Source organism: Columba livia, chromosome 4 (assembly GCF_036013475.1).
Source record: "Columba livia isolate bColLiv1 breed racing homer chromosome 4, bColLiv1.pat.W.v2, whole genome shotgun sequence".
In the NCBI taxonomy this organism is placed as follows: Eukaryota; Metazoa; Chordata; class Aves; order Columbiformes; family Columbidae; genus Columba; species Columba livia.
The window spans coordinates 29,188,137-29,200,052 of record NC_088605.1 but is presented as its reverse complement, the minus strand read 5'-3'; the positions used below and the strand labels follow the sequence as shown (position 1 = coordinate 29,200,052).

The window sequence follows — 11,916 nt, the reverse complement described above, 5'->3', positions numbered from 1 at the left end:
GACTGGTCTGCAAGGCTGATAGCGCAGGTGGGAAATAACGATGAAGATTCATGCTCTTCTCCCCTCTGCCGTGTCAAACCCCAGAGCTCCCTGGAGTGTTTGCTGCTGTGCAGACCAACTCTGGAAGGGTCTCAGTCCCCTCACCTCTCTTGCCCAGGTACACCCAGCACCCTTCCTTGTCTCCAATCTACAATGCCTGCCTGGGAAAGCTTCTCAGGCTTGGCAGGAGATAGAAAGGGGTTTACAAAATCTATTGTCTTCATATTAATTTATTTCTTCAATTCAGCAAAACAAGATCAACTAGAAAATGACTGTACGGTTTCCAAGCACAGATCCAGAGAAGAATCACTGCAGATTTGGTTTGATCTGTATCATCTCACTCCACACCCTGGCTCAGGATATTTTTGTTGGTTGTTTTGTGTTGTTTTTTTTTCCTTCCAATCTGGCTCTCTACTGCAAATACACACAATACAGCAAAATATATACAGCTTCAGTTAACATTGCAAAGATGCCTGTAACCGTGCTCAGCAGATTAAGTTTATGCGTAACAGTGTGTGGTAAAGGACAGCATTACAACAACATTTCAGCTACACAGTGGTAGTAGTGAGTAAAAGTAAGAGAAATTATTGAAGTCGTCCCTCTCTCACCCCCTGCACAATACAAACAGCTAGCGACATCTGGGGTCCTCTTCTTCCAGATGCCACTCAAACATCTTCACGTACCAGGAGAGGCTGAGTAGATGAAGCACTGCTACCCACCGAGTTAATTCTCACTGAGTGATCTGGAGCGTTTCCTTGACTGGAAGGTGGAGTTGAAAAGTTCGCATAAACCTGCAGAAGCCAAAGACCTGCATCAAAGCTGTGCAGACCGCTCCCTGCACACCTAGTCGGAAAGCTCTCCTTTCCCAGCCTTTTCCCACTGGGTCCTACACACCAGCATGGCACAGACCAGCTCAGGTGTTTCTTTGCAAATCTAAAGGGTCTTGGGCTTAACTCCTCTTTTTAAAAAAGAGTCAAGGATCTCAAACTCAGTTATTAAGAACACCGCAGCTTCCAACTGCACACCAAATTTCAACTGAGCTTGAAAAAACACAGCTCAGATTATTAACAAACTCCCCCAGAAACCTCACTAATATTTCCTTTGCATTCTTGCTTTTGTTTTAGTAATGCCTGCACCTGCCAAAATACACTACAGGATGCAATCAAATGCCAGCAGCTTTTAGTTTGCTTTTTTCTCAAACCGCCAGGAAGCCGTCTACTCAGTGCCCAAACAAGGCATCCAGAAGGTAAAAGGAAGCTTTATTTTTAAACCAGATTTTAAACGTTTTTAAACCCCAATAACACACTATGTTATTGCAGGAGAAAATCCAAGTCTCTGATGTGCCTCCACTTTTTCTTTGGACTGTTTTGTCCAGTTACTCTTTGAGAAAAAGCTTTGGTTAAAAGAGCAGTGAATATCATTTGCCATGACATACCTCCAAAGTTATAATAAAAGCTAAATATACTTCACTTCTCAGCTTTTTCTTATTAGAATAATATTTTTCATAGTTTAAGATAAGATGAATTTATACTGTACCACTGCATTTTATAACAACAAAATTGTTGCGCTAGGTCTATTTTGAGTGAGAAACATCAACCATCCAGTCTTCTCCAGCTGGTACCTGTTTCAGTCATGGGCTTGGACAGTTACTGTCTAATGGCACAACAAAGCAGAAGCAGGCAGCCCAGGCATCCTTCCTACCACCCAAACTTACAATGCAAAGCTACATAATTAATAATGGAAAATTAATGAAGCTACCAGGCTCTTTGCTCCACATAGCTCTAGTCTAACATCTTGCTTGAAACTGCCTTGACTCCAAAAATATGATGACCCATAACTTACCCGAGGGGCATTATCAGAAAGCTGCTGCTCTATCAGCTGTACGATTTGTTTAAATGTGGGTCTCTGCAAAGGATCAGCATCCCAGCAACTCTTCATTATGTCATACCTGCAAAGATACTAAAATTAAGTACTGCTGAAGAGAAAATCCTGAGAATTCTCATCTCACTTCCATTATTATTTCACAGAAAAGTGTGACCCAGTCTCACAGTTTACCTTCTTTAAATGACTTTTAAGAATAGAAATAGTGCTGGTAACACCTGTGCTTGTGACAACAAAGGACTCAATACTAATGGGAGTCTCCGGGGGCAGTTTTCCTTGACAGCTTGCTAAGTGTTGATCCATTTACAAAACAGGGAACCAGAGATGGCTCATAAAGAAGATCAGTAGCCAGTCCTCCTGCTATCAGGAAGTACAGCACAAATGCAGGTGCTGTAGAGTCTGGTGATAAATCTCACTGACTGCTTGACCTGAATTAAAAATGTTTAATTACGTTCTGTGACCTGTCAATAATTTATTGACACAGAGCAGATGTCATGACAGAGTAATCAGATGGCACACGGCATGAGTGCATTTCAATACTCGTAACAACACAGGCGTGTATTCTGCTAGTTAGATTAACATGAATTACTTGAAAAGTTAAAAGAACTTAAAAAAGTAAAAAAATACAATAGGGCAGTGCAACGAGTCTTAACACAATAATGGAAGCTTCTCTTCCTTTGCATTATTGCTGATGTTTGGTGATTAGCGGTGCTGGGTGCTCGCTTACATTTCAGGTGGTGCACACTCAGGGCTGAACATTCTGTATCCCTCCTTGATCATTTTATAGAACTTGGAGTCCACAGGCATCCCTGGATATGGGCTGCTTCCTGTTGAGAGAGCACAGCAGCAATGTGATTTCTGCATGTGCGGTAAAACCAAAATGAAACAGAAGTCACCTGAAGTACAGGTCTTGAAGGAGCTTACCTAAAGAAAAGAGCTCCCAAAGCAATATCCCGTAAGACCAGACATCACTCTCAAAGGTGTAGACACAATTGAAAATACTTTCAGGTGCCATCCACTTCACAGGAAGACGAGCCTTTCCAGGGAAAAGGGAATAAATTAAGACAATGGACATATGGCACACAAAATTTACAAGATAAAATTTACAAAATAAAATTAACCTTTTCTACTTCTTACATGCTTCAAATACTTGCTATATCAAGAAATAGAAGTGTCCAACCAAAACATGGAAATCTCAGCATTTTAGAGTCTTCAAGTGCTGTGTGGTTATTGATCTATCTTTTAGTGGGTCTGCCAAACTTGTGCAGTTCCTTGCACTCTTATTTTCTGTATACTGTGTGATTCCTTCTGTCTTACTTATAAGGGACTGCAAGAATCCAGAGCAAATAATATATAAAATCATGGCATGGTCTCTTATGCAAACATGCAAGTCTTATTCCATGGACTGCCTACCATAGGAACACAGATGTGATTCATATAGTCAAGATGCTTTAAGGCTTTAATCACCAGTTAAGACATCTGCTTTAGCTCTCAGTGTACCAGGGAAAAGAAAAAGAAAAAAAAAAAAAAAAAAGAAAATTTACACAAAAGAAATATATATTGACATTTTTCATAAGTTTGTGTGGCATGCTAACTAACAGAAAGCCTTTGGATTTGCTTCCGCCTTCCTCTCCCTGCTTTGCCCTTTCCTTGTCTGATTATAGGAGCTAGTCAGAATTCTGTCCTTTGCATTTTTCCTGCTGTGGGAGAAACCAGACCTCTTCCTTTTAAGTGGTCTTGCAATGATGGGTCCAAATATATCTTTCAACCAAGAAAAGCCTTGATGTCTTGTAAGGAAAGAAGAAGAAACAGAAAAGGAGGTAAATGGAAAGGAAAAGATTAAAATGAGGGGGAGGAAAGGCAGCACTTGCCATGGGCTGGCTCACCAGAGAGACAACCCGAGTTGTTTATTTCCTGAACATCGCAGACAGCAAACTGTCTTCTTGGCTGAGCCCCCAGCTGCTGTCAGCAGTGTTGCCTCCCAGCAGCGTCCACAGCCAGCGATGCCCCAGCGCTCCTCATCTCCTTTAAGATCAGGCCAGATGCAACCAGACGCCTCCTGCAGCCACTGCTTCCTCTCTCCCCAGGCAGCTGCAGCCTATCCTCCTCTGACCCTTCCAGGCTATGTAAAATCCTGTTCTCGGGCAACTCAAGAAACTTAAAGGGTAGCCTAGACACGTAAAATGTAATTACTTATTGCCCACTTCCCTTCACAGAATCACAGTATGCAATTCCCTTCTAAACTGCTGGCCTTCACTTCCCACTCCCAGGAGCCTTGACCGATCAAGCAGCTCCTGAGCTGACCTGAACCTGAAAGCAGCTTTCTTAGACTAAACGCCACTCAATATTTTGTCAGGACAGCCATTCCTGAATAATTTCTGCTCCTGTTGTTCCCTAACCTCAACTTCTAGGCACTCAGTGGCTGGTACCAACATTGTTTTTGAAGACAACAAATAAACCCATCTCTTCTGTAGCCTAAAATAGGGGTGCTGTAGGTATCTGGGACATCGGGGACCACTGTGTGACAGCAAAGCAGCAGAGATAGAAACCTGAAGTGCCATGGACCAACAGGTTAACTGAGCACGGCAAACCACTGGGGTGAGAGATGCTCAGGTGTTGGATTGCCTGGATGGGCAACCTTCAGTTTGTATGTTGTCATGTCCCTCACTAATGACCAGTCGCTGGAGCACCCAGTGGGGCTGGGGAGGAGGGCTGCCTTGGCCAACCTGGATCTTTTCTCCTTTGAAAAATGGTACCAGTGAAAACCTGCATACTCAGAAGGCAGTGGATGGCTGCACGCATCTGATGCAGACTTACAACATTAATCCAGGCACTGCAAATCAGTTTGAGAAGCAAAATACCTACACTTCATAACACATCTCTCAAACTTAATCACAGACAGACTAAATTTTCTTTTGTAGTAGAGCTCCTTTTACTGCACTAGCACTTTCAAGAGCACTTCAAGTACTGCCAAGGTAATCTGCATCACTTCAAAGTGTTATTGTACCTCTGGAGATGCCTAGTACACACCAGTGTACTCTTCTACATGGGAGGTTTTAAACTTTCTCATTGAAATATACTGTCTTGTTCCAGTCTTGTTCCAGTGTTTTAATTACAGATGCAAGCCAAAGTTGTATGTTACACACATGAAGTTAAAATCTGTATATGGCATCAGATAAAACCAAGGTTTTTGGCTCCCACTATGCTGTAATCAATAAATTCACACCTCAGAATTCAGTTTCTTTTGCCTGAGTGATGCTTTATAGCAAAGAACGGGATGCAAAGCCCTGATTATTTAGATATTTTAAAAATAAACTATTTCAGTAATGGACAAATATAGCAATGCCCAGAGAAAAAGTTTCAAAATAATTATATTTAGGATTGGGCTACCAGAATATTGCAATGGCAAAACTTGCAATTACTCACAGAGCTGTAGCTTTTAGTATATTCAGATATAACAGAAAGACTGGGCATTACACTGGTACAGCAAAACAATCTCCTCCAGTACAACATACATTTAGACACCAGCACTTTTTTTCCAGTATAACATGTACCAAGGGTTTTGTCAGCACACGCATCTATGTCAGGAATTGTCTCTCCTAACATTCCTGACCAGTATGGCTATGTATTATATCAGAACTGGGAAATCTAGATTTCCACTTAAGAAAGACTTTACTTTGCAAGTCAAGACAATAGGAACTCCTGTAACTCAAAAGAGGTGGATAAAGTAACATATATACTTACGTTTCCTTTGACCACATAATTTGAGTCATTCCTTATATCTCTTGCCAGGCCAAAGTCACAGATTTTTGTTATTCGACCATGAGTTAGAAGAATATTTCTTGCAGCCAGATCCCTATGAATGCACTAAATAACAAACAAACAAAGCTATTTTATAATATCCTTAACAGGCTGTTGCTTGGTTACATGTTTACTTAGCTATATAACTTAGTGCATTATGCATTTTATGGCAAGCTGAAAGTCATAATGAAGCCATGTGTTAATGAGCTTACTCAGATGATTAAACATTCCAGTGTAGTATCTCTACTCTTATGACATTGATCCACATGGTTAAGGTTGTCTTTGCATTTATTTTATAAAAGACCACTTGCAGTCACATTGAATTTTCTAGTGTTTCATGTTTGAAGCTGAAGTTCAATGTACTTTTTCTCTGACTTTTTATCAAAAAAATCACTGGCTTGTTTCCTAGCACAGGAAAAATAAGGGAGAAATGTAGTTTGTTTCTAAAATAATTCCAGTCTTCTATTAAATAACTATTGTGGTTAAGGAAAAAGTATTGAAAAGCTGAAAATAGGGAAAATTATGGTTAAACTTCAAAGCACACAAGTCCGGAAACCAAATCCCATTTCAGAAATACTCCTCTGGAAGGCCTGAATTATTAAGTACCTAGGGGAGCCTTATAAGCAGACCTAAGGATTTGACAATACTGTGAATTTTCACATGCCAGTATCTTTCAATGTACAGTCACATGTTCAGTGACCCAGCGAGCTTATATCCCAGTTTTCAATGGAGAAATGTGCACATGTCTGTAACTGCAGCTACAGATGGGTGTCTGAGTTTCCCAGCAGTCGCTTTTCTTTGCATGCAACTGTTGAGCCCATGTGCCTTTGTTATAGAAGACAGGTAGTTTTCTAACAAAATGATATTTTTTTCCATCTGGAAAGGAGAGTGTAAAGCTCCTGCTTTACTGATAGTATGCAGTATGCAGGCCACAGCTGCCTAAAAATATCTGAAGGTGGTTAATTTTTCACTTTTTCCTCAAAATACAAAACTTCAGGAATTTCCTAAAAAACAACTTAAAATATCAAGAGTTACGCAAACCAAACTCAGAACATGGCCACAGGTTGCATAAGCAACTTAATCTCTGTCCCTTCTGCATGCTTACACCAGGAACTATTTTTAATGACAATTACTGTCTCAGGGGACTCTCATTCACATCCCAATCCAACATATTCTTCAGTTTGCCTATGTAAAGCTGAGAGTGTAACTGCACTGAAGCAGTAAGGGAATGGTCAAGCATCAAGCATGTCTTTGCCTTGCTCCTTCAGAAGCAATACAGTTTGCAGTGAATTAAAGACTTTGTCCATTGGAAGAAGCCCTGTCTTGTGATTAAGGCACCACATGCTTAACAAGGGAATTATCCCCCCAGGAGAGGGTCCTATCCCAACTCCTGCATAGAGGCACTTTTATGCCTCTGAGCCTTGACACAGAAGTTGCAGAAGAGCAGCTGGGTCTTCTGCACTGCTGGTATGTGTGGAGAAGCATCTTATCTACTGGCCCACACTACTCTGCATTTACTAGCTAGAGTTAAGAGTGTGTATGTACACTTATGACCAAAGAGGACCAGGCACAGTTATGTGTTAGTGTAGTGCAACATAATTCTGTGATAAAGCTGTCAATTTTGCACTCGCCAAAGCGACACTGAACATTACTTCCCAACATCATGGTGAGAGGGCGTTATATTCACTATTGCCTTTGCTACTCAATGCTGTGGTGTCTGTTTGTATCAATGGAAAGACTATAAAGAAAACAGTCATCAGGAATGATGCTTAGAGAATCCTAGTGCTGTTCTACAGGAAAATAGGAAGAAATAAAGAATATGTGTGCAAGGCACTGGATGTCCTGAGTAGCGAAGGATGCAAGAGTCCAGTGAAAATCATTAAAATCTGTAATATAATGTGTTTGCCTTTCAGGCTTATTTTGAAGTTGACAGATGAAAAATAAACTAAAGGGTTTGGAAGGAGGAACAGCAGGGTAAAAAAAAGAAGTGTAAGAGCAAATATTACCACGGACTTCCTTTGGAGCAGAATTAGAGACACATTTCCCACTAATAACACAGGATCTCAGGATTACCTTATTTTCCTTAAATTGTATAAGTTTGATTTTGGGTTTTATCCAAGGTGCACCTGTACTATCCTGTGTCTATGTCAGTTACAACGTTTACATGTTAAATCACATTTTTCCAATAAAAATGTAAGAACATCCATTGAAAGATTATAATTATGATGTGCTTAAGACTCCTGTTCCATATACATCCCTTTCAGTTACGCAATACCTCTCCTATGAAACCCAGAGAACTGTCTGTTATGCTCAGGGTAGCCAACAAATATAATTTGTGGGTCTCTAGGCTGATTTTATCTTTTCAGAAAAAACAGGATATATCCTGTACATTAAGCCATAATGATAATAAAGCACACAACGTGACAGCTCCTCTGTCTAAGGCAATATTCTGTATGAAAGAAGTAGCAAGTGCAGCGTTGTTTAAAACTCATGCAAATACATAGCTTTTCAGCTGTCTTCATAGTGTTCTTCAGTTCCCAAACTCTCCAGCAGTGCCACAGAGAATAAATCTTATACTCTCCAGATTTAGTTGTGTTTGTAGGGATCCACATGTTCAGTTTCTACTCCTTTCATGAATTCCACTTAATCGCTACATGCCAGAGAAGCCTGAAGAAATAACTCCTCAGGGTTCCTACGGGTTTCAGTGCCTTTAAAGCCATTAGGAGCTCTCGTGAAACTACTTGGATGCTCCAAGAAACAAAAGAAGGGCTGAAGATCAAACCTGTAAGAGGCACCACCCAAGAGCGGCAGCTGTACCTGCCATCTCCCAACACATGACATCATTCATCAGTGGAGCCTTGGGGCACCACAAACATACTTTGCTGCAGTTCCTCTCCTCTGTCTCTTCTCTTGACATTTCTGTGACTAGTTTCTGTTCATGAGCAAGGCCACAGATTCTACCATGCTGAACTGTGGGTAGGCAACAGCACTGCTTCACCCTGACTACTGTACACCCTATATTCTGTTTTATGGGATATACAACACCACTTTTGGCCAATGAGCACAGTACAGAACTCCAACACTAGCCAATGCTTCAGATACAAGAAGGAGCATAAGAGTTTGCAGTGCTAGTTGAAAAGAACACAAAAATATTCATCATTTAAACATGTGGATCACATTAAAACACTGGAAGTGATGCTAAAGGAAAGCAGAAATCTGATTCTTTCCAGCTCTGAAAAATTCTTAACTTACATTTTTGGAGGCAAGGAAGCTCATGCCCTTTGCAACCTGGTAAGAAAAGCTTAGTAGATCTTCAACATCTAGAGCAAGTTCATCATCTTCCAACATAGAGAGGGTAACATCCTGATCGGTGTAGGATCCTATGCAATATAAACAACAGTTTTAAAGTGGAGAAAGTGTATTCATTTAGAAACAGAGCTGTCTTAATGTTAAACAGGAACAATGATCTGAATAAGTACCAGACTGGAGTCACATAAACAACTCATTGCCAAAAAGCAAAAATTAATCCTGATATTCCGCTTAAGTGCGGAGAAATACAAGACACCTTAATTTAGCATACTGTTCTTTGTAAGCCTTCTCGTATCAACTAATGAGTTTTAATTGTCCCCATCCATGAGAAAAAAGTATGATAAAACTGAAAAAATTCAGGAAGCCCCTCTCTCTGCACTCCCACCAGCAAACAGAATTCCTTGTCATTGCACTCACCAGACTTTGCTGGTCGTTTTTTATCAGCTTTTGGTGGGACTGCACATGACACTCCTGGTTTCATGTCCATGTACTCATTGGCAACATCACTGTAGAGACAGCAGATGAAATGAAATATAGTTTAGTGAAAAAGGTCTCAAAAGCCATCCAAAGAAAAAGCCCGAGTTATGCCAGCCTTCTGAATGTAATGCTTTACAAATTATCAGTAGGTTGGAAACTTATAGGTGTGTAAAAAAGATGAGGAAAGGCCTGTACAGAAAGAGAAGTTTGTCAGTACAGCTAGTGATACATGACAAAGTTTGGAGTTTGCTCAGGTGAGCAAACAAAACCTCTATATGTATACTATTTATACAGACTTCAATCTCTATAAATTAACATCCAGATGTTTCACAGGATCTGCTGGTGCTTCCTTCTTCTGCTTAGGCCAACTTCTACCAGAATATTTCAGCAACTCAAGTGGCAAATGAAATGCAGAAGACAAATGGTAAAAAAATGTTAAATTCAGAGATTCCCAAGTTCTAAAGGGGATTTGTATGTATTTCAAAGAATCAGCCGAGGCTTGGGACAGCCATCTGCTACGTTTTTAAAGTTTTTTTATTGCTATATATAATTCAAATGTACAGATTTTCATACTACATGGTTTATAAATATACAGTCAGGCACCTTTAGGAATGGTGGATGCACTTCACTGTTTTTCACTTCTTTGCCATTAGTACTCATATACACAGCCCTTTTTTAGCCTGAAATATCTGTTTAGTTTATGAACAATAAATGCAGCCACAGAGCTAACACGGAAAGTAGCAATGAGATCACCAATAGCTTCAGTCACCACCACAAAGACATCTGACACATTTAGCAGCTGCAACCTTACAGTAAATACTAATATGATAATTTGGTAAATGCTCCACTGCTAAAGCCTCCATTTACAAAATGTGCTCCAGCAGCAAGATTCCTGCACTGAAAAGAGGGCACACTTCCAATGGCAAATCACAGATTAGTGCTCATCACCTCGGTGGTCCCAATCTCCCTGGGCATCACCAGATATCCATATATTGCCAAACAGCTTCACCAGTACTACGTCTTGCTGGGACAAAGGACTTTACCACCTCCTAAGGGTCTGCTTTGCTCTTTGGTGTTTGCCAGCACAAAGTAATGGGCCCCCTGGGGCAATAAACAGACTAAAAATAAAAACGGGCAGTTATTGTTACAGCCCCTAGGTTTTGGTTATGTTTCCCTCACTTTGCAAAAGGAAGAAGTGAGCAGGACATCTGCTTGGAAATGTACTTGGAAAGAGCTCTGGGCTTGTATCTAAAACAGAGTGGTTAAAAATATACAGATGAAGTAACTGAAACAGAAGTACAAGAGCAATCTCAGAGTCGTGACATGGGTCGTGTCATCACAAAGTCTAGCAAACTATCGGTGGCAGCTTGCCTCTGATACTGTAAGGTGCTGGTGTGCAGCAAGAAGTCATTTCTGAAGGCAGGAACTTAGGAGAGCTCAGAGTATTAACACTCCAACACTGGGGGAATTGTCATTCAAGCAGCTAAATGAGCACTGTCAATGTTTAACAGGAACAATAAACACAAATACGTACATAGACTAGAGCCAAGGAGTTGCATGAAATAACTACAGGAAATTTGATAAAGAAGTAAAACAGTGAGTGTATACAATCAATTGCTCTCTGTTAGAATAAACCACTCACTGTACAAATCGTCTCTTTAATTAAATTGGTTCCTTTCACAGCAAAGAACCTTCAAAGCCTGCTGCATGAAAGGATTCTTCACATTTCTTATCCCTAATAAAATCTGATATCTCCTCCTTCCCAATCTTCTAAAACCACAAATACATTTCAGCAGGTCATACTTACGCCGCATGCTCTGCCTGATGTACAAGGTTCTCGTAAACTGCCGTTTCTGCGTGTTCTTCATGTTTTGGACAAATAAATGAATCTCGTTTCCGTCTCAGAAAATTTAAAAGATCACCATAGCAGCAATATTCTGTAATGACCAGAGTGGGACCTGTACATAAGGTTTAGAAAGCCAGTGAGTATTGTTTTCACAGGAGAAAACCTTACCATAAAGACAGCATTCAGCCAAGCACACAGGCTGGGCTATTAAAAACAACACTGCCTAGCACTGTCTAGACTTGAAAAGTTATATAAAAGTAACCCAGCATATTTTCTTTCACAGATCAGCAACTATTGTCCAGCTAAAGCTGTGTTGCTCCCAATTAATTTCCAGCCCCCCCACCTCAATAGCATTGCATTGTACAAAAATTAAACAAATAAGTCTTTTTCTCTTTCTTCATGCGATAATGTTTCTAGCCAGACACATCTGTTTGATTTTGCTCACTTCCTGAAGGAAGTTATTTGTTCCAAATGTTAGAGTAATTCAAGCTTCAAACATTAATCCTTTTGATTCACTTCTGTTTACAGTAGAGCTTCACACTCCTTCAGTAATGTTTTGGAAA

General features: G+C 40.3%; 1 protein-coding gene across 1 annotated transcript in view; it reads right to left on the bottom strand.

Moving 5' to 3' along the window:
• Positions 1–253: 253 nt before the first annotated feature.
• The window catches only part of KIT (KIT proto-oncogene, receptor tyrosine kinase), a 55,035-nt gene continuing 43,372 nt past the window's right edge, over positions 254–11,916 (bottom strand). The window contains exons 14-21 of the mRNA XM_065060923.1: positions 11,315–11,465; positions 9,448–9,536; positions 8,974–9,101; positions 5,665–5,787; positions 2,845–2,956; positions 2,648–2,747; positions 1,882–1,987; positions 254–830 (exon numbers count right to left, since the gene is read on the bottom strand). Coding sequence (XP_064916995.1) covers positions 705–830; positions 1,882–1,987; positions 2,648–2,747; positions 2,845–2,956; positions 5,665–5,787; positions 8,974–9,101; positions 9,448–9,536; positions 11,315–11,465 — 935 coding nt within the window. The 3' untranslated portion in view covers positions 254–704. The remainder of the gene's footprint in view (positions 831–1,881; positions 1,988–2,647; positions 2,748–2,844; positions 2,957–5,664; positions 5,788–8,973; positions 9,102–9,447; positions 9,537–11,314; positions 11,466–11,916) is intronic.